General features: G+C 41.9%; 1 protein-coding gene across 2 annotated transcripts in view; it reads right to left on the bottom strand.

The window, feature by feature from the left end:
* The window catches only part of ITGA2 (integrin subunit alpha 2), a 77,138-nt gene that overhangs the window by 46,335 nt on the left and 7,586 nt on the right, over positions 1-23,217 (bottom strand). Inside the window, exons 2-3 of one of the 2 annotated variants that reach the window (XM_054810214.1) lie at positions 13,633-13,756; positions 2,667-2,776 (exon numbers count right to left, since the gene is read on the bottom strand). In XM_054810214.1, coding sequence (XP_054666189.1) covers positions 2,667-2,776; positions 13,633-13,756 — 234 coding nt within the window. Of the gene's footprint in view, positions 1-2,666; positions 2,777-13,632; positions 13,833-23,217 lie in introns of those variants that run through there. The other variant, XM_054810213.1, reaches the window with a different exon arrangement.

Raw genomic sequence — 23,217 nt, 5'->3', positions numbered from 1 at the left:
AGTAAGTGGGTTGCACTGATTACACAGCAGGCTCAAATAGGAAGCCCCAATCATCCAGGAATTCTGGAAGTGATCACAGACTGGCCAGAAGGGAAAGATTTCAGAATGTCGCCAGAGAAGGAGGTGACACGTGCTGAAGAAGCCCCACCGTATAATAAACTAACAGAAGATGAGAAACCATATGCCCTGTTCACTGATGGGTCCTGTTGCATCGTGGGAAAACATCGAAGGTGGAAGGCCGCTGTATGGAGTCCTACACGGTGAGTTGCAGAAGCTGCTGAAGGACAAGGTGAATCGAGCCAGTTTGCAGAGGTGAAAGCCATCCAGCTGGCTTTAGATACTGCTGAAAGAGAAAAGTGGCCAACACTGTACCTCTATACTGACTCATGGATGGTGGCCAATGCCCTGTGGGGGTGGTTACAGCAGTGGAAGCGGAGCAACTGGCAACGCAGAGGCAAACCCATCTGGGCTGCCCCATTGTGGCAAGATATTGCTGCCCGGCTAGAGAAGCTAGTTGTAAAGGTACGTCATGTAGATGCCCACGTACCCAAGAGTCGGGCCACTGAGGAACATCAGAACAACCAGCAGGTGGATCAGGCTGCCAAGATTGAAGTGGCTCAGGTGGATTTGGACTGGCAGCGTAAGGGTGAATTGTTCATAGCTCGGTGGGCCCATGACACCTCAGGCCATCATGGAAGAGATGTGACATATAGATGGGCCCATGATCGAGGGGTGGACTTGAGCATGGACATCATCTCACAGGTCATCCATCAATGTGAAACATGCGCCGCCATCAAGCAAGCCAAGCAGGTAAAGCCTCTGTGGTATGGAGGCCGATGGTTGAAATATAAATATGGGGAAGCATGGCAAATCGACTACATCACGCTCCCACAAACCCGCCAAGGCAAGCGTTATGTTCTTACAATGGTGGAAGCAACCACTGGATGGCTGGAAACATATCCTGTGCCCCATGCCACTGCCCAGAACACTATTCTGGGTCTTGAAAAGCAAGTCCTGTGGCAACATGGCACCCCAGAGAGAAATGAGTCAGACAATGGGACTCATTTTCGGAACAACCTCACAGGCACCTGGGCCAAAGAGCATGGCATTGAGTGGGTGTATCACATCCCCTACCATGCACCAGCCTCTGGGAAAACTGAAAGGTACAATGGACTGCTAAAAACTACCCTGAGAGCAATGGGTGGTGGGACCCTCAAACACTGGGACACACATTTAGCAAAGGCCACCTGGTTAGTTAACACTAGGGGATCTGTCAATCGAGCTGGCCCTGCTCAATCAAAATGTCCACGCCCAGTAGAAGGGGATAAAGTTCCTGTAGTGCGCATGAAAAATATGTTGGGTAAAACAGTTTGGGTTATCCCTGCTTCAGGCAAAGGCAAGCCCATCTGCGGGATCGCGTTTGCTCAGGGACCAGGGTGCACTTGGTGGGTGATAAGAAAGGATGGGGAAGTCCGGCGTGTACCCCAAGGGGATTTGATTTTGGGTGAAAATAGCCAATAAATTAAATTGCATGATATTAATAGCTATATACTGTATCAATGGTATGACCATAAGAATCACCCAAAACTAATGAAGGATGGACTTTGAAACTGAACAAAATGCCATGATGATGGAACTAGAACTGACTTCAACTGGTGCCCAGGAACTTCATTAAAAATCACATCTTTGACATCCAGACTGCGAGCATGGACCATAACAGATACACCGGCCATGAAAAAAACCTCCGGATGCAGCATGCAACAATCCAGTAGCATGCACCATTGCTTCTGCTCTGAGAGACTGTAATGGCAGATGGAACCCAAAGCCATGGACTAAATGAACTCGACAGACATTTTAGAGTGATAGCCCATAGAGTAAGGGAATGAGATCTGTGAAATAACCTGGGCATGATGTAGATGGTATGGAATAAGGGGTGGATAATGTCCTGGTTCTGGCAAGGCTAGAGTTAATTTCACAAGGAGCTAGGACAGGTGAGCCAAGCTGGCCGGGGGCTATTCCATACCATGTGACATCATGCTCACCATAAAAGGCAGCTAGTCGGGCAGGGGCGGGTTTGGTTGAGTGTCCGGTTGGTCGGTCATCGGATCGGTAAACTTTTCTCTGTTATCAGTACTATTGTTGATTGTTTCCCTCTCCCTTGCTGTCCCAGTAAACTGCCCTTATCCCAACCCTCGAGGCTTTGCCATTGTTTTTCCGTTCTCCTTACCAGCCCGCCGGGGGAGGGGCGAGCGAGCGGCGCGTGGCACCCAGCTGCCGGCTGGGGCTAAACCACGTCACTGCCCCATGGCTGAAGGTTACAGGCCCCAGCGGCTCCAGCAGCTGATGCCGAGACCCCCGTGGCTCCAGCAGCTACACCACAGGCCAGGGCGCCCACACCTCGGCCCCACTCCAGGGGCAGGCACCAATTTTCACTCACACAGGTCTCACCAGTAGCTGGCACCGAGTCCTTGCAACGCGCATAGACACACACAGAGGCACAGACACACACACACTCTTTCTCTCTCTCACACACTTTCTCACACAGACACACTCGAGACTGAGATTATGCAGAGGGCTAAGAAAGTATTTAGTAAAATAGATTGGCCTGGTACAAAAACAAGGAAGAACTGAACAACTGTAGTGACACATTATTCATGACAACTTACCTTCTAAATTCAATTTTTTACATGCAGTTTTGATCGTACCAACAGGACATGCGTAGATATCTCCAGTTCTGTTAGACAGATAGCCACTCCAGGGTGAGCCAACCAACAACCTAAAGTAACAGGAAATTCAGTAGGTCTTTAATGATACTGGAAAAGCCCAGCAGCATTATTGGCTAGCACATAGTAGGGAACAGGTAAAGAGGCTGTTAGCAGATACAGCACCTAAGGCACCCAGGAGTTTTCTCCAGAGCTGTTCAGCAGCTCTACTTGCATGTTCATACACTGGATTCACTAGGGGCAACTTTGGTGGAGAAGCCTCCGGGGATTAGGCTGTATAGGCCTGAGTATGTATACTGTTGTTTCTGTGACATTACATCGTAGTATCAGAAGAAATGCAGCAAAGATATTAATATATACAGATGCATACGAATTTAGAAATATATACATTGGGGATTGAGAGACAAAAAAATTATTGTCCTGTCAGGTAACAGTTAACTGATTCCTTTTAAGTTATTCTTTTAACTGAGAAGAAGCATTTCCTACAGGATCTGCTCAGCAACAGTCAAATGCTTATGTCTGAGCTTGAACACCACCACACCTTCACAACACTGAGTCAGAAAGAAAATACTGCAGGTGATAACAGTTTGCTACGTGAAGTACTTAATCCGGAACAAGAAAGTTAAGATAATTTGTGCTTGCAATACAAAGTGATTCACTTTCTCTGACTCATTCCTTCATCTGCCATGAGTTTTCCCTCCAATATATGCTCAAGACCCCTTTAATTTTTATCTCTCTGAAAGCCTTCACAAATCTGCTTAATTCACCTCCTGGGAATACTGTTTAAGAACATCTGTTTTTCAGAACAACTCTCTGCAAGAGTGAAGCCACCAGACAGTACAGGGCCATGTAGTGCTGGAAGAGGGCAATTCTTTATACAGTTTAACACGCAGCAAAATAAGGGCAAGGCAAAACATGACTATAGGAAGATGATCTCGAGGGATATGAAAAAATGAAACGGATTATTAGAAAGCAGGGATTGCAGGTATTCGCTCCAGCTGTAATATGACTTTCCTTTCATACAGAACAGTCTATGGTAGTAATTAATGAAATTATGGGACAGTAAAATGACAAGCAATGGGACCCCAGACAGAATATGGAGTTTCATAAGAAACCATCTTTTTTAGTTGGTCAATAGCTTGCTAAAAGGAAAATTGTCATCGTCTAAAATTTTATAGGTAGCTAATGCAAATATTTTGCACTATAAAAAGAATTCATTTTGTAAAATTACTGTGTTTCAAAGCAATTGCTATATATCATATTAACTTTAAAGGCATCATCTGATTTTACTGCTGCAGTGTTACAACTAGTTTGAATAAAATGGCTTTGATAAAAAATACATAGTTTTAGATGCAGAAGCAAGAGTTTGAGTCCTTTTTAGCTTTCTCAAAGAAAATCATGCTAATTGCATTTTTTTTTAGTTTATTTCATCTCAATTAAACAAAAACTTAAGAGCACAAATAACGTTATTCTATTTTGCCTGTTCAGTTGGGGGTAATCTCAGATTCTATTTTCTGTGTATAGGAATATTTTAAAAATACCTACCTCCTTCTCAATTACCTTGTTGAAAAACAATGATTACACAGGCAGCAGGAACAGGATTTTGTGTACTTTTAGCATCTCTAAACCTACAATTCAGGTTCATATAAATACCTCTCTCTCTAAAAACAGTGTATGTTACAGCTGCTGTAAAGAGGCCTCTGATCTTTTTGGTATTTCCTGAGGAATACAGCCTTTTCTGCACAGTGGAAACCAGAACCACCATAGCTCAGGACCAAATAACCAGAGCTCATCAGAAACTACTCCATTGGTCATGCGCCAATAGATAATATAAGCTGCCAACACTTGCAGTGATACAGGGGGCTAGAGCCAGTCAACAGTGACTGACAGGAGGAAGACATGGTATTACAGTCTCCTCCCTTGTTAGGTACTACAGATTTATTTACAGTTATAAAATGCTGACTGGGCTGATGGGAGAAAGAAAGGGCTAACAGTTTTCATGGAAACAGAAAACAATTTTAAAAAGGATGGCAGCACTGCATGTGTAATATCTGAAACTGGAACAGCTTTTCAGCATTAACTGTCAAGCTGAACATTGCACTGTGTACATTTATAAATATTTGCATGTTTCTTCTAAGTTTCCCAGAAGGCAAATGTATTTCAGAGTCCCTGCAGGAGGACGGCTGCTGTTCAAAGAATGACCCTAACTGATCTTGGAAATACCCCCTGCACTACTCTGGTCGCGAAACTCGCTGTGAATCTCTGTATCACACTGGCATTGCTCTGCAGCCATCGGTTATCCTGAAGGCCAAAGCACATAGTTTCACTCACAGAGTAAGGATGAGAGGAGGGAAGAGGAGGAGATGCGTGCTTGAGCACTAGCTGTCCCCAAATCCAAGCCTAATTCCAGCCGTCAACCTTGCTATGGCATAAACTAGAGACAAACACCATCCAGAGTGCAGAAACAGCAGTCCTCTCCTCTTTCAGCATGCATATTTGTGCTCACTCCATGGGCTTCATGCTGCTCAGCAGTAATGTGGGCTCTGAAACTCCTGTTTTCCCCAACCTCAACATTAATTCCAACCCAGACATGTATTTATACCAAGGAACCATCACTCTTTGTACCCATCCACTTCTAGAACTTAATATTCACAACTGTATTTTACTTTTTCTAGCCCTAAAACTAACCTTGTAGCTGTTGCGTAGTACAAACAGAAAAACATAAGTCAAACAAGACAAACTCTTCTAATTTTAAACCCAAATCTAAATCTATGCCAGCTGTGCCCAAAGCAAACTTAATTTTGTCTTTCATTCAGCTTGCACATCTCATACTTTACTGGAAATTATTATACTAACTTCCCCTTTGCTGTAGATTTATAGGGTCCATGAATCTCAATCGTAACTATGTCGTAGGCCAAAAAATGCCACTCTGTACACAGAACTTAACACTTAGAACTATTACAGTGATTTTCAGAAATGAACAGAGCTATTAAACCCCTTCCCTTATCTGACTTAACTAATCTGTCATCAATACGCTCCTGAGAAAAAAGTTATTAACCAACTTCTGCCAAGCCTAGGCCTCTACTTTTAATTTCCAACCTTAAAGGTCCTAGGAAATAACTCATTATTTCTCTTGTATCTTGAGTCTTACTTAAGCTTAATATGAGCCTTAATCTATACTAGAAATCAGCAAGTCCTACTTGCCTTTGAAAATTAATATAAACCATTACAGTACAGAGTTACACAACACTGCTCTGGGAAAATGCATGTGTATCTTTCTGAACCATCAGAAGTGAAGAAAGCAAGAGGGTATCTGGCTAGCATCCTAACGACAAAAATATTTTTTTACTGTGATTAAACAGGATGCACATGAAGCAGAGTGAAACAGAATGAATCAGGAAAGAATGCAAGAAATGAGTACTAAAATACTTGAAGATGCTTGTTTCCAAATAAACTGTATCATGTATAGGGTCTTTTCCAGCCATGAGTTAAATATTTATTTTTACAAAACTTCCTTATGTATCTTTGTAGACTGTCTTTACACAACACTATAGTGATTAGCATGTAATATGGCCACTGATTTTATTCTTCAGCTCCTTAATCAGTCTCCATCACTGTATACAAAGCAATGGAACTACACGAAGTCAAATAAAGTTCAGTGGCAATGCCATACCACACAGGCTGCAGGAGTGGCAGATCAAAGTGCAACAGGAATTATTTCTGGGAAATTACACCATGACAAAGCTAGTAACTGGCAAAGTGTGATGTAGCAGAAAACAAAATCAGAATTCATGGCAAAGGGCTGAATTCCCAGCTGTTGTCAGAGCACGTTTTAGATTTTCTGGTTTCTTCTTTTTTTCTTTTCATGCATTTGCTCTTCAGTGTGTTTTTTTAAACACAAAGATGGCTAATAGGAAATAGGAAAATAAAAGTAGAAAGGACCTCTTAAATCATCTGGCCCTTTTCCCTACAATTACAGGAAGCAATGAATAAGACACGAAGACCAGAAAACTTCACTCTCATAGATGCTTTTCTGCACAGCCTAAAACACTTATCGCCATCTAAAACTTTTGATCCTTTGAACAAAAGACTCAAAACTTCAAAAACTACAGCGAGCTATAGCAAGAAACTTTGACAAACTTAATAGGCCTAGGAGACAGAAGCCAGAACTGCTTCTCCAAGCAGGAAAAAGGGAAACTGTAGGGCATGCAGTCAGGGGAAGCAAAAGCTGGGCAAGGAACTCAACGTTAGCAGTGGTGTTGGCACCCTAACCATAACAGCATTTTATTAAAAAAAAAAAAGTTGGCAGAAATTGCCCTACTCATTAAAATCAGACAATTTCACAAATGTATTGATTTCAACACAAGTTGCTGCAGAAATGTGTCTTTTCAGCAAAACATCTTATTAGTCTGAAGCAGCAACACATGACCTCAGGAGAAAGGCTGCTGAGCCTTGATGACTAGTGAGCGGTATGCAATGATTTTTAAAACTAGTAGTGCAATGATTATGTGAAATATCAGTAAGGATAGTGCATATTAAGGTGTCATTACTGACATGATACAGAATGAAGCAAAATATTTTAAAAAAGAAAAATGCCATAACATAAATTCCAAAACAAAATTCAAAAATTCCAAGTCCTATGCACGAGACACAACTGAGCAGGGTGGCTGCAACTTGATACCAAGCAGTACCTCAACAGGAGACTCAGATTTTAACTTTGTTGTGGGATGCATCCACAAACTGAAGACACATATGGGTAGGAAAAAACATTTGAACAGCTATATACAGCTATTCAATCTTCCTTACCCGAGATAGATATAAAACCAAATATCAGTATGGAGTAGGTACTATTATATTTGCTGAATGTACTATATTATCAGCTGCTGTTCAGGGCATGCACATTGAAGACGAACTTGACAGGGGACAGTCTGCCTTTCTAAGAGATTACGTTTACAAAATAACAGAGAATTTGGTCTCAATTTAAGGTTCAAATACAGATGATCTCATGACAGGAACCAGACCATAAACTGAATTATGTTTTTGTTGTGACTAATTACTTGTGTGATGGACTGCTTAAACTTTTCTAATTGATGAGTTTCTTTGGTGTTCACAACTTTCCTTGATATCACTAAAGAGCTCCTGTTTTGAAATTCCCACCAGACACCATGAAAAGCTTCAGCTGTGCTTAACTTGCAAGTTTGTCCTTATTTATGAGCATCACATGCCATCAATACACAGCAGAGCAGTGTCCAATTATCCTGGATCATCTGACTCAACACAAAAAAAGGCTCCCTTGGTGGTTTGTATCACAGCTTCCCAACATGTACCAGCCCCCTCTATAGCTCTACATGCCTGGTTGGACTGTCTTCCTTCTTCTCTCTGAACTCATTTCAAAGGAAAAGTGATAACACACTGCTGCATGCAGTCGCAATTCTGCAAAAACTCTCTTTATCATTTTCTATAGCCCTTACCACCTCAGGAGATGTACCTCCCAGAAATACAGCTGAATAATATAACTAGCATGTGCTGGGTTTTCTGTATCTCTTCTTTCCGCTCTTTGAGAAAGTACAGGAGGATTTTTAAAGCTGTATTGACTATAGCATCATGTGATTTTATTAACAGAAGCAAGCTCTAGGAAGTAATAAAATTACTGGCGGATCTCAGATCCTGGATAACCACTCCCTTGCAGAGAGGTGCCACCCCAGAAGCTTTTGATGTGGTGGGCAGCCCCACTGTGCCTGAACTGAGTTTTTGAGTGCATCACAATCTTGCTGCACAAAGATAGCCTATGCATATAGTGATAAATGCTCCCCTCTCCAGAAAGCAGCATCCTGATCTTATGCAAGACACAGTGTTTATCTCACTCCTAGTTCAGCCCTATCAACAAGCGCCCTGCACAAGGACTGCAGCCTCTGCGATGCTTACAGGAGAAACCAAGTCTACTGAACAGCTTGAGTGTTTTGTGGTTTGGGTTTTTGCTTTTTTTTTTTAATAACGCACACAAGAGAAAGATTAAATGATCACTTTCTCCAAGCTCAGGAATGATGCATCCCAACAAAGAGGAAGTCAGGCAAAAATGCCAGGAGGCCTGCATGGATGAACAAGGAGCTCCCGGACAAACTCTGACACCAAAAGGAAACCTACAGAGGGTGGAAGCAAGGGCAGGTAGCCTGGGGGGAATACAGAGAAACTGTCTGAGCAGCCAGGGATCAGGTTAGGAAATGAAAAGTCTTGATAGAATTAAATCTGGCCAGGGATGTCAAGGGCAACCAGAAAAGCTTCTATAGGTATGTCAGTGATAAAAGGAAGACAAGGGGAAAATGTGGGCCCCCTCCAGAATGAAACGGGAGACCTGGTTGCCCAGGATATGGAGAAGGCTGAGGTACCTAATGACTTCTTTCCCTCAGTCTTCACTGGCAAATGCTTGAGCCACACTGCCCAAGTCTCAGAAGGCAAAGGCAGGGACTGGGAGAACAAAGAACCACCCACTGTAGAAGATCAAGTTCGAGACATCTGAGGAACCTCCATGGGACCTGCTGAGTTGCATCTGCATGTCCTGAGGGAACTGGCAGATGAAGTGACTAAGCCACTCTCCATCATATTTGAGAAGTCCTGGCAGTCAAGTGTTCTCATTGACTGGAAAAGGGGAAACATAATCCCCATTTTTAAAAAGGGAAAAAAAGGAAGACATGGGGAAGTATAGGCTGCACAGTGTCACCTCTGTACCTGGCAAGGTTATGGAGCAGACACTCCTGGAAACTATGCTCAGGCACATGGAAAATAAGGAGGTGATGGGTGACAGCCAACACGGCTTCACTAAGGGCAAATTGTGCCTATTAAATTTGGTGGCCTTCTATGATGGCATTACAGCGTTGGTGGATAAGGGAAAAGCAACTGATGTCATCTGCCTGGATTTGTGCAAAGCATTTGACACTGTCCTGCATGACATCCTTGTCTCTAAACTGGAGAGACATGGATTCGATGGATGGACCACTCGGTGGATAAGGAATTGGCTGGATGGTCGCACTCAAAGCTGGTCAACAGCTCAATGTCCAAGTGGAGAACAGTGACAAGAGGTGTTCCTTGGGTCAGTATTGGGACTGGTGCTATTTAACATCTTTGTTGGTGACATGGACAGGGGGATTGAGTGTGCCCTCAGCAGATCTGCTGACAACACCAGGCTGTGTGATGTGGTCGACACGCTGGAGGGAAGGGATGCAATCCAGAGGGACCTCCACAGGCTGGAGAGGTGGGCCCATGCAAACCGCATAAAGTTCAACAAGGCCAAGTGCAAGGTCGTGCATGTGGGTCAGGGCAACCCCAAGCACAACTACAGGCTGAGCAGAGAATGGATTGAAAGCAGCCCTGAGGAGAAGGACTTGGGAGAGTTGATTGATCAAAAGCTCAACATGAGCCAGCAGTGTGCGCCTGCAGCCCAGAAAGCCAACCATATCCTCGGCTGCATCAAAAGAGGTGTGACCAGCAGGTTGAGGGAGGTGATCCTGCCCCTCTACTCCACTCTTGTGAGACCCCACCTGGAGTACTGCATCCAGCTCTGGGGTCCCCAGAGCAAGAAAGACATGGAACAAGTCCAGAGGAGGGCCACAAAGATGATCACAGGGCTGGAGCACCTCTCCTATGAGGACAGGCTGAGAGAATTGGGGCTTTTCAGCCTGGACAAGAAAAGGCTCCAGGGAGACCTTATAGCAGCTTTCCAGTACCTGAAGGGGGCCTGCAGGAAAGCTGGTGAGGGACTGTTTATAAGGGCATGGAGTGACAGGACAAAGGGTAATGGGTTTAAGCTGAAGGAGGGTTGATTTAAATTAGATGTTAGGAAGAAATTCTTTACTGTTAGAGTGGTGAGGCACTGGAACAGGTTGCCCAGAGAAGCTGTGGAGGCCCCATCCCTGGAAGTGTTCAAGGCCAGGTTGGATGGGGCTTTGGGCAACCTGGTCTAGTGGAGGGTGTCCCTGCCCATGGCAGGGGAGTTGGAACTAGATGATCTTTAAGGTCCCTTCCAACCCAAACCACTTTATGATTCTATGATAAAATAGGAAAAGTTAATCCAAATTTACTCACTTTCCCAAAACCCACGACACATCATTCAAGGAAATGGTCCTGGAGGAGACTTTATAGCAGAAGTAAAAATAAAACAGGGAAATATAAAACTTAAATAGCCTGGGTGAGTCTGGAACCTAGTGCTCCTGTTGCAAGCTTATATAAAAACTTACAGGAAGTACAAAACACAAGACATAATTTATCCATGTATCAGCCAAAGCATTCAATTCACTTCAGACGGACATTCTTGTTTTCCTTCAATGGCTTTACACAGAATTTAAAAAAAAAAAAAGCTCTGATCTATGGCTGACTAAACACATAATTAAAGTAGGCAGAAATGCAGTGAGAAGCCACCACAACATCAGGTGAGGAGTGGGGGTAGACTGGGACCCTACCCAAGGGAGGGAGAGGAAATGCCAAGCTCCTAGTTTGGAGGGTACAGCTCTGCTTTCCACTTATTTTGCCTCCTCGTCACTGGTGGTAAACAGTAATGTCATAGATGCAGTGGGATTTAGGTAGTCTTACATCTTTGCATATGCAATTGGTTGCAACTGTACAGTGTCTCTGTACAGGGCTATGCATAAAAGTCTCAGCTAGCTCAGTATTTTCGTATGGGCTTTTCCAAACTTTAACTGTAAAATACATTTTCATACGCATTTCCATGGATTTCAGATTTTGACATCCTTCTTTCTTTTTACTGAAAAAACTTCTGTTACTAACTATCCATCAATCATCACTGTATTGGGTTTGCGTGGCAAGATTTTGGTAGCAGAGGGGGCTACAGGGGTGGCTTCTGTGAGAAGCTGCTAGAAGCTTCCCCTGTGTCCAACCAATGCCAGCTGGCTCCAATACAGACCAACTGCTGGCCAAGGCCGAGCCCATCAGCGATGGTGGTAGCACCTCTGGGATAACAGAGTTAAGAAGGGGGAAAACAAACCCCAAACAAAAAACCACCAGGAGCAATAGCAACTGGAGAGAGGAGTGACAACAAGCAAGAAAAACAACCCTGCAGACACCAAGGTCAGTGAAGAAGGAGGGGGAGGAGGTTCTCCAGGCACTGGAGCTGAGTTTTCCCTGCAGCATGTGGAGAAGACCACAGTGAGGCAGGCTGTCCCCCTGCAGCCCATGGAGGACTCCGTGCTGGAGCAGACATGTGCCCACAGGAGGCTGTGACCCCATGGGAAGCCCAGGCTGGAGCAGGCTCCTGGCAGGACCTGTGGCCCCATGGAGGGAGGAGCCCAGGCTGGAGCAGGTTTGCTGGCAGGACTTGTGACCCAATGGGGGACCCACGCTGGAGCAGTCTGCTCCTGAAGGTCTGCACCCCATGGGAGACACCCACGTTGGAACAGTTTGTGAAGGACCGCAGCCTGTGGGAAGGACTCACGTTGGAGAAGTTCATGGAGGACTGTCTCCTGTGGGAGGGACCCCACACTGGAGCAGGGGCAGAGTGTGAGGAGTCCTCCCCCTGAGGAGGAAGGAGCGGCAGAGACACCGTGTGATGAACTGACCACAACCCCCATTCCCTGTCCCCCTGTGCCGCTGGTTAGAGGTAGAGAAAATTGGGAGTGAAGTTAAGTCTGGGAAGAAGGGAGCGGTGGAGGGGAAGATGTTTTAAGATTTAGGGGGGTTTTTTTCCCCCTCATTATCCTACTCTGATTTGATTTGTAATTGGTAATTTGATTGGTAATAAATTAAAATCAGTTTTCCTGAGTTGAGTCTGTTTTGCCCATGACAGTAACTGGTGAGTGATCTCTTCCTGCCCTCATCTCGATCCACAAGCCTTTTGCTATATCTTCTCTCGCCTGTCTGCTGAGGAGGGGAGTGACAGAGCGGCTTTGGGGGGTACCTGGCCTCCAGCCTGGGTCAGCCCACCACAAACACTTAAGCAAACATGTCAGTTTGTGGCTATGTTGGTTCTGATATTGTTTCAATCTATGGAGAAAGAGACATCTAAAATGTCGTCTCGGCTTATGATAATATATATAACTTGTGTGACTTTCCACTATAGACTTAAAACCACGTATACACAAATAACAATTTAAAGTAGTTGAGTACCACTATTTATAGACATGTAGTCCTTGCCATGAAAGACACCTTAAGCTTTGAGGTTGCTGAGGCTGCAGAGGCAACTGTGTTTTCCACTAAATGGGCTTACTCTGGGTTAATATTTTAAAGTTCTTTTTGAAACCAACATTACCAGAAAAAATATTTTACTAATTACTCATCAAGCTCAATGTTGTAGCAACAGTGGATTTCACATCAAATTTTATGGCTGAAGAGATGCAGTGGACACAAGGCATTTGCTAGGATTGTGTTATGATATACATCTGAATATGCTGTCCCTTGAGAAGTGAACACAATACTATATCAGACACAAAATTATATAAATTTAAGTTCACTTAATTTTAATATTCATAATTAGAACATCCCAGCCCTAATCATTTGTTTTAACCTCAACAATGTTAAAATGGAAAGTATCCCACAGTTACGTAATGCGTAACAGAGATGCTATTGGTAAAGGAAGGAATTAAGTGAGAGTTAAAATTTTACAGGAATTGTAAATCTGAAGAAACTGGTGTATTGGAGATGAAAGTAAAAGATTAACGGAAAGAAAGACTTCAGACTGCATTGTGTAAAGGAAAAAAGCCTGAACCTTGACATGTATACATCTTTAGAATATTTTCACTTTCATTTTAATAATGTAAGTATTTACTAGTAAAAAGGTAACTGTAATATAAAAAGGAATTAATTGGAATGCATTGAAATGAAATTTGGAATTAGAAAAATTAGTTGCGATATTTTTTCCTTAACTTTTTAACTGGACATTTAACAAGGTGTTCAAACTGCTTACCATTTGCCTTGTTCATTTGTAAACTGTTGAATGGCATATCCAAACTGCTCAGTTGATGGACCAGAAAATATTTTTGCTTCTAGGAGTCCAACATTGTAGGCTTCACAGCAGTTATGAAGAATGCCTGTTAACAGAAAGATTATGATTATCACAGAAGCAATTAGAGAAGAATTTTGATCCCAGTGAAAAAGGCTCTTCATCTGTGGCAGCTCCCCCAATAGAAGAAAATTTAGCCTTTGACATGTGCAAGAAAAAAACCAGCCTTTTCCCTACAGTACTCATCTGCCCATGTGTAATGCCTGTCTGGCACAATCTTTTAAGGTGTTATAATATCGTGGGCAGAGATTAAAGACTCATTCACTGTTTGCCTTAACAAAAGTTGCAGCATTACTAATGGGAATGTTTTTAGCTTACGGGAGCCAAGAGCTATGACTCAGAGGTCTGTTATCCTCCTTTACCTTAAGGCATAAGTTATGCTTATGGCACAGCAAACACATCAACACCCTGCTGAGATACATCAAAATGAAAATGCACTGACTGTAACTGCTAATACTGTTTATATTCTAGTGTCTATCTTAATGTTTGAAGCACTGGAACAAAAAACAGATTATCTACTGCAGCAGAAAATCTACGTTTTTGAGTCATTGCATTATCACACCAGAAGCCTTTGTTTTCAGTCCAAACAGTCTGAACAGTTGTCCAAACAGGAAAGCTTAGAAATACAAACATGCAAAATAGAACTGCGTTAATAAATCACGACAATTAACACAAACTCCACTTTGCTGTGGTCATGGTATTAATTGCTTTTCCTTGGGCACTTGCGTGCCTAGGAATAAGGGTATGCCTCTCTATGCCATTTTTTGGGGGGCACTGGCAGTGTGGGCTGGGGACAAGGTCCTAAGTGTTTGCAAGGCACGGGGGCCCACTCCTCATTCAATAAGGACCTGCTTGCTTTCTGATCAAGAGCTGTAAGTGGACATCTAGGAGAACGTCCACTACAAGAGCTGCAGGAAAAGGCACAGAGTCCCCTAATAACCAGGAGTAGGTAACTCCTCCTGCAGCTTGCAGGTGGTAGGACTGAGACAATAGTGGGATCCCAGGAACAAGCTACAGCCTGGCTGAGGAACACCTTAGGGCTCCTGACAACCCCCCAAAAATGGCAGTGACAGCAGAAACCATGACCTGTGGTTGCACCGTGCAGTTACTGCCCAAGGTTCCCAGGTGAGGCAGGTTCATGGAGTTGCTCATGGGTTAAACAACATCCTTCACGTTTCCCCTCCCTTCCTGTGTGCCCAGACAGAGTGAGTTTTACCTGCTCTACACACAAAATATGCCTCACGGTAATGATTTGGTATGAGTCATCGTGTAGCAAAGTGGCAGCCGGTATAATACCTTATAACAGGGTACCTTTAAGGAGATATATGCTGGGATCTCAAAAATATAAGCTTAAATTCTAAGCGTTTCTCTAGTTTTGATGGGCAGAGCACTCGTCGGTGTCACTCTTTTCCAGGTCCCAAAACCAGCTTTGGAAGAGAGGTTAACAGGGACTATATCAGCATAAAACAGCCATCACAGTAGCTTAGCTGTAATAATAATAACATCATAGTGAAAATATTAAAATCATAACCACAGGTTTGCAGGCAAAGTTCATGACACATAACAAATTTAAATTAATTTTGTACCTTTGCCCATAGAATAGAAAACACAAATGATACTAGCAGAAGACTAAATACAACTCACACAGTTACTACTTTTTTTACCATGAACTCAAAACAGGAAATCATATATTACTTATTTCAAACAACCACTATCTACAGCTGTTCTCTGTAAAGCAAGCAATTACCCTTTGCTAAAAGTATAGTTCCTTGAGAAACATCCTTAGAGATAAATATATTTCCTGAGTCATGTTTTTTAAGATTGGAGAAGGGAATGTGTACAGACATATCACTCTGTGTTTTGCAGTACTTTTGACATGAAACACAACCACATATATTCATAGTTCAAGTCTGGGTTTTGGGGAAGGGGAAAACCCCACCTCTGAAGACACACTGTCATTGGCAATATTCTTATGGATCAGCTTGCCTCTCACTCATGACCGCTTCACAAAATCGAAGTAGAAAAGCTAGCAAATGCACTCTTGACTCACCATGAACATTATCAAGTGAACCATAGTTTCAGCATATTTCAATCACAGACATTTTAAATTCCACATTTTTATAATCATCAGAAGGTTTTTGATTTTTAGATCTACTCCACACAAATCTTACTTGGTTTGGGCCTAGCAAGTATATACTTGCAATAATATACTAAGGCATTTCCCTGCCATTTTTCACCATCTTATATATAGTGCTTACACTATAAGGACATCTTTTATCCATTTTGTACATCTATCTAAATACAGTGTTCAGAACAAGAAATTCAAACATTTGTAGCCAAAAAAGAGAAAATGCTAAGTTTGCTTCAAACCTATTTTAAGCCTGTGCCAGAATAAGAGGGTCTCTTATGCATTAAAAGGGTGCCAATCATTGAAGCATCTAGGTTCAGAGTACTGTATATTCTAGGCTGGAAAGATTCAGTATCTGTTGCTGCCCTCAGGCACTGAACTTTGATAATTTAAGAATCTTGAAATAAAGAAAACTAATTCACTATCTGGATTTTAATAGCTTTTGGTGACAGACTTCTACTTTGTGACTTAACGATCATGATGAGAGATTAGTCAGGCAAGTAATCACTTCCTAATTTCTTTCTGTAAATGGCACTTTATTTACAGTCAAATAAACAGACTGCATGAAACAAAGGAAGCCAGATACAAGCCTAAAGCTTCTGAAGGCCCTTCTGAAGACTTCAAAAGCAAGTTTCTCTCTGCTGACTGGGTAGGGGGTTTGGGCACTTTGGTTTAAATTGGACAGCTTCATCAAGCAAAGCAGCTCCCAACATAAAGCTTCAGACAAGAAAAGTTAGAAAAAAGTGCTTAATGGGATAAAAGGAACTGTAAGCTTTCCAATAAATGCCACTAATCTCTTTGCATGTTTTTTTTTTTTTTCCTGGGAATTCCAGTATTTCAGGAACTGCATTATTGCAGCATATACCACAGCAGCTGCACTGTAAGAGTATAGCTGCTGGTATACTTCTGCACCACCATTTTCTTGCTTCTAGTAGGATGAAAAATAATACATGTTCTGACTGTGCACCTTTAAGCCTGAACGTGTGGGAATTCTTCTGCAACTATAAATGACATGTCTAAAGATGGCTATAATGCCTTCAGTTTGCTGCTGTTTAAGTGCAAGCTGAAGCAAGTTTACTGAAGTAACAGCTCATGTTAGGTACACCCAGTTCATAATTGTTTTGATTTTGTAAGCAAAGCTCACAGCTTAAAGCAAGCAAGCAGAAAATATCTGTTGGATAATCAATCATTTGATGTCATGATTATAATAGTTGTCTGATTATAGGCTTTCAGATTAATCAGTATTAAAAAAATTGTTCAATTGGATGAGAAAAAAAGAAATCAGATTTTGTGTGTTTGATTACTTGGTTTGTGGAATAAGTTTATAAAAAGTTTAATAAAATATACTAAAAATATTATTAGCCTGCATTTTGTGTCATAAGTGTCAATAAATGTGTCATTTTGTTTTCAGTCTATGAGTAAAATTGAATTTCTAATCACTTTATACTACATTGTAAAGATGATGCTCCAATTTAAGAAGGCAATATAGGACAGAATCCCATAATTATACAGACTAAGTTATGACAAGTCTCATGTCATTAAAACATCCATTCAAACAGAGGCATTCACTGCTGCTGTTATTTATAGCTTGCATCAAACAGGTCTAGCAATCATAGTACAAAGAAAAAAGACGACATGATGGTATTTGACCACTGAGTCTATAAGGATCCACCCCATGCTAAGCATTAGTTTTAAATTTATCTAGTATTAACCTTGCCAGTAGGAAACTTTACAATGAAGGAAACCTCATCACCTTTTTTTCCTTAACGGCACAGTGTTTGCTTCTTTAAGCAACTACAGGATATAAAACAGAAAAAGTTTCTTACATAATCCAGCTAAGCGACCCTTTGTCTTTGTAAGCGAGGATTCGTGCCAGTAACGATGCCAGGAGAGGGAAGAGGGGGAGCCCCTGCGGCAGCTCCCCTCTGCTCCGCAGCCCGGCCACAGCCATACCCGCTGCCCCTGTGCCGCCTCCAGCAGGGCAGCGGACCCTGACAAACCCAAACCCATCAGCATGCTGTGGGATTTGGGGTGGAAGGGGCAAGTGTGTAGTCACTAAAGAAGAACAAAGCCGTGACCTGGCATTATGGTAAAACCAAGACAGTATTACATGCATTCTTGCATGGGTTTTTTAGTCCACAAATTGTTTTGGAAAAAAAGGTCAAGAAAATCCTACTGGATTATTGTCTGCTTCCTGAAGCAGTTTCATAGATTGGCAGCCAGTAAAATGTGTACAGCCTACAGTGCCTTAATTACTCAGTGTAGCATTTTTTTCAAGTATGTGCTCTTTCCAGAAGAGGGCTTTTCTTTGCCCTTTGTTAATCTGCTCTAAGACAGTCACTACAAATTCCACTAAAAAAATTTTCCCCTTGGTCTGAAAGATTTCCTTCTCCAAAGAAGGCACATTGGTAGGGCTCTGAAGCCTGTCAGACTCTGCTGGGGCAGAGAAAAGAAAAGGGTGGGAGGGATGAGAGAACTTGTAACTCTTCTTTTCCACTGGCTTTATCTCACAGTGGATTGACAACTCTGGTTCAAGCTTTCTCCATGACTGAAGGGCTCTCTTTGAGGTGGATTTTCTGGTGGTTTGTACTATGCAAGGTCACACTGGATTGCCTTAGATGTCAGGGAACTTGTAAAAGCACTTTTGTCTCACTCCAATACCCAACTAGTTATTTTTTTTCATCCCTCAGCAAAAATTTTCTGAAATTGGCTCACGTTTTCCAAAGTTAGTAAGGGAGTACAGGCACCTACAGTTACTGCTCACGCTATAGTTACTTGAAATATTAGGAAAAAGGTAGAATGAAGGCAGGAAGAGAAAATAATGAAGTTAGGAAAGAGGGTAGTCAAGTAGTATTTGCTTCATAATAGATATATTTACTGTTACTTTACTGCTTTTTATTAAAAGGCAACAACATTTTGGTGTAAGAGTAAAATTAGTCCCTTATTATTCAGAACCTATGTTATCAGAGCAATAATCCAACTGCAATTAGTCAACTATTTTTACAGAAAGAACAACCCATAATTTGAATAGCTTTCCTAATATGTTGTTTTGAAGGTTTTACTGACAAGACTCTGAATACATAAAGAACACAACAAGCAGCATAGTTACTTCATTCTGTTGAACTGCAGCACAGATATTCTTCATTGTGGCTTCATTCTCATGGCAATGAGCTTGTTCACGGAGCAAACCTGCCCAAAAAAGGAACCACTTTTTTTTTTGCTAATGTGTTAGTCTTCAGCCAGATCTGCTTTACTGTATTGGTACATGTGTTGTGTGCATGCACAGGTAATGACATCAAATCAAGTTCTTTTCCATGTAAAACAAAAAATTCTATATTGGTTGCACTGTTTGGGGCTTTTCTGTAGATTAACATAAATATAAAAAACACCTTTTTGATATATCTTTAGTATACTCAGTCAGGGCTATGTGGAATCCAACTCACTTAATGCAGGGAAAACAGAGGACTACTTATAATTCAATCTGGAAAGGTATATGAACCTTTAGCCAATACAGTCACTATAAATCAAAAGTATTTTCTCACTAGTTTTCTCCTGTATATTTACTTCTCTATTTTTTGTAGCTTTTTCTTCAATATGCACAACATCATCAGTATATACTCACAATGGCAAGTAGGTATCTGCAGCTTATGTACTGAAACAGCAGTTTTATAATCACAGTTAATCTATTTTTATTTTAAATCTAACATTTCTTATTGAGAAAAACCTTCTAAATAAAAACAACATGAACCGCTGACAAGAATCAGAAGAAGCAAAGAATGCTATTGGCAAGACATTGGCTTTTTTTAGTAAAAGTTGTAGTATTCTATAATCCTCACTTCAATTACTTTGTTGATATTTCATTATGTTTACAGAAGCCTTAAAAGGCAAGTCTTCATCTTACTGCTTCATCTATTTGTTTTATTTTCATCCTGAGACCAACATTTTCTTCACATCAGCTACAATATCTCAAGCTATTTAATAATTAACAGTGATTATAATGTTTAGTGTAGAAAAAAATTATAGGCTACCAAACCCCCCCCCCCAAAAAAAAAATCAAAAAACCAAACCCAAAAAAACACCCAGAAGAAAGGAAAAACAATACCTCATTTAGTAACAAATCCTCCCTCCCTCCCGCCCCTCTTCCTCCCCTCCTCTCCCTCCCTCCAACAAGTTTTCTTGGCTTAGTTGGCCGACCGCTTCTTCCTGGAAGTAGGTCAGCTTCCAGCCTGAAAGCCTCAGTGTGTGAAAGCCTGAGTCACTGCCTTTCAGTTACAACTGTTTATGGTCCAAGAAGTTGCAGCGAAGAGTTACCAACAACCTGCTAAAAAGCAACCCAGACATGATACAACACACAAACTGTGAACGAAAAGTTGGAGAGACCGGGATAACATGACTAGGTGCTCTCTATTTTACTGTTCTGGCACTGCTGCAGAGTAAGAGATCTAATTAAATTTACCCACGACTGCATTAGTTACTCCGAAACACTTGTCTTTCTCTTTCTAAGTCCCTATTTGTGGCCCACACATTGCCCTCCTTGGCTCCCAGAGCACACAAATAAGCTGCTCTTTATCTGGAGCTAATAAATTTCAACAATCTACTGTACACACAAGGACTGATTCCAAAGTAATGCTTGAGAGCAGTTCCTGCAGGACTGACAACTTCCTATCTGTTTTTAATAAAGACAGCAACTATTCAAGCCCACTCAAATTTATTATCCTGGCATGTTTCCATCATTAAGTTCAGTGGGAAAAAACTTTCTTTTACAGAAAATTCACATAAATTGCATCTTTTTAATATATCCTGGAGGTTTTCATTTTATCTTGGTACAACAAACAGGATTGTTTCAACTTTGTCCTTAGACTACCACAACTTGTTCTCAACAATACAAAAAAGAGATTAAAAAGTACATGAGGCTATCAATCTGTACACATATATATGCAGTTAGGTCACTGGCTTTACAAGTAAAGATGATAAAAAAATCTTCATATGCTTCCCTATGATAACTGACTTTTCAAGCAGCATTTCACTCCAGCAAATTCTCTTCCCCTTTGTCAACCTTATCAGTTGTTGACCCTTTTTTTAAGCCAACAATATTTCCAAATATAGTCAGAGAAGCATGAGCCACATTACGACTGTAATAGAGGAAATGCATGTCACCACACAGAAACCGATGGAACTGCGATCTCTATACCCTATTTGCTGCTTTTGCTTGTTTCAGCTGCCACGAAAAGGCGTGTTTGTACGCAAATGAAAAGGCATGTTTGCACACAGGTATCAAGAAGATGGGAAAGCAACCAAAGGCATCTGTATTTCCTTATCCATATCACACTCTAGGCTATATGAAAATTTCAGTGTACTATAATGCATTAGTGTATTATATCGTATTTATCACTGTTAAATGTGACCTGAAAAGGCTAAATTAGAAAAAGGCTGAGGGACGAACCACCTTCATCAGTCCCTCTGCTGCTCCAGTGCCGCAGCCTGCAGTGGCTCGAGAGCAACCCTGCCATCACGCTGTTTAGGACACCGCGTTTAGGACCCTGTTCCTCCCTCACGGTTTGTCAAGGTGTAGCCGGGAGCTCAGCTTTCTGCACTGTACACAGACAGCCCCAGAAACAAGAACAGCGTCAGCTGTAAAAAGTTTGCTACATCAGCTTCCTGCAACAAGAAAACCTCCAAAGCACCACAGGATATATAATACAATAGTTGGAAGAGCTATAATTATCAGAACTTTTGTTTTCCTATAGCAGACCTAACGTCTGTTTCTCTCCCCCTGATGGTAATGGGAGCTTGTAGCTTGGCAGCCTGAATGGTAGATAGGTGGTCCCAATCACCCACCTGAAATTCCTCCTTAATGCATATTGAAGTGATCAATTCTGGCATCAGATATGGCTTAGGCAGAATTTGGGATCATTACAATTAGGAAAATTGTCCAGGAACCCCAGACTTCGGTAGCTGCCTAACCCAGAATGCTTTCACCTACATTTCATAGCACAAAGTTGCATAAAAATTTAGAATATGATACAGGTGTAGAAGCACCCCTAAGAACAAGGTATCCTACCCGACTGTAGGCCCACTCTGATGTCATGGCCAGAGGCAATGAATGCTTACTGATCAAATAATTTCTGCTCTAAATAGTTAAATGATTTAACTAAATAGCTAAATAACTTTTTTTTTTTATGCACTGCCTGTTTACCAACTGTGAATTGCTTGAGCAGTCCAAAAGGGCCAACTCAGAACTCCTCCTCCCAGCTAAGTGCCCCTGACGTTGTTAGGCCACAGGCAAGACGTGTCTTTGCTTGTCTGCCTGGAAACACAAACATACATCTGGGGATGAGGTGAGACCTGGTTTCTGTAACAGAGGTAGAGAGTGCTTCCCTGACTACTTTATTGCCTGGTACCAAAGATGCTTCTGGAAAAGTCTGAGAGGTGAGTCTACATTGCAGTGAGCCTCAAGGGAGAGCTAAGCCCACATTTCCCAGGTTTCCCATCACTTCTCAGGCAGCTACTTGATAGAAAGCTGAACTGGACACCTACCTCCCAAAATTCTTGCCCCCACTCTTGACCTCAGGGAAGGAGGCACTTTCATGCAGGTGCCTGAGAAGAACAGAGTTCAAACACTCCCCTCGACTCCCTGCTTAACTGCAGGAGCCTTCCTGCTTTGCAAGCAAGCATTTTTCATGCACTTTAAAAGCACCTAAATGACTTTGCTGAGTCCAAGGTACCTAAATTTGCACTCTGGGGCAGGGGGGACCAGGTTTCTGGTGAAATGGGGCTGCAGGGTGCACTCTCCCAGCCCTCAGCCAGACTCTGGCGTATCCAGATGCCTGTGGTCAGGTGGGTAACAAGGTATCTCCAGTCAAGAGTTCAAAAAGAAGTTATCTTTTTTTGTAAAATGCAGGCATTGTACATTTTGGGGTCAGAGAGAAGGGCCCACGTACATTTAAGAAGAGTTTTCTGCAGATAATATTTGCTTCCACAGAAGCAGAACAGTTGCTTTTTGTCTTCAGAGAAGTGAAGTCTATTGTAGCTGTCAACTTCTCAGAAAGACAAATCCAGAGACTCTTACAGTATTCTTTTTTTTACTGTTCGATATGATGAACTAGGTTTGGGCAGTTTGGAAAAGAAAAAAAGAGAGAGTTAGAGACAGTGAAGGATATTTGGCTATAGTCAAATGGATCACTATTATTAGCAGAGCTACAAAAAAACTACTATCCGAGAAGTGCTGCTGGATTTTTTTTTCTCTGTTTATTGTTTTGTCCATCTTAATAATATATTTGCTTCATTTAGAATAGCAGAAATGACTGAAAATGAATTTCAGGCATATTTAAATGGGAACTCTATTTGGTGGGCATAGTTAG

Source organism: Grus americana, chromosome Z, assembly GCF_028858705.1.
Source record: "Grus americana isolate bGruAme1 chromosome Z, bGruAme1.mat, whole genome shotgun sequence".
NCBI classification, from domain to species: domain Eukaryota; kingdom Metazoa; phylum Chordata; class Aves; order Gruiformes; family Gruidae; genus Grus; species Grus americana.
This window is presented reverse-complemented; position numbering and strand designations above follow the sequence as displayed.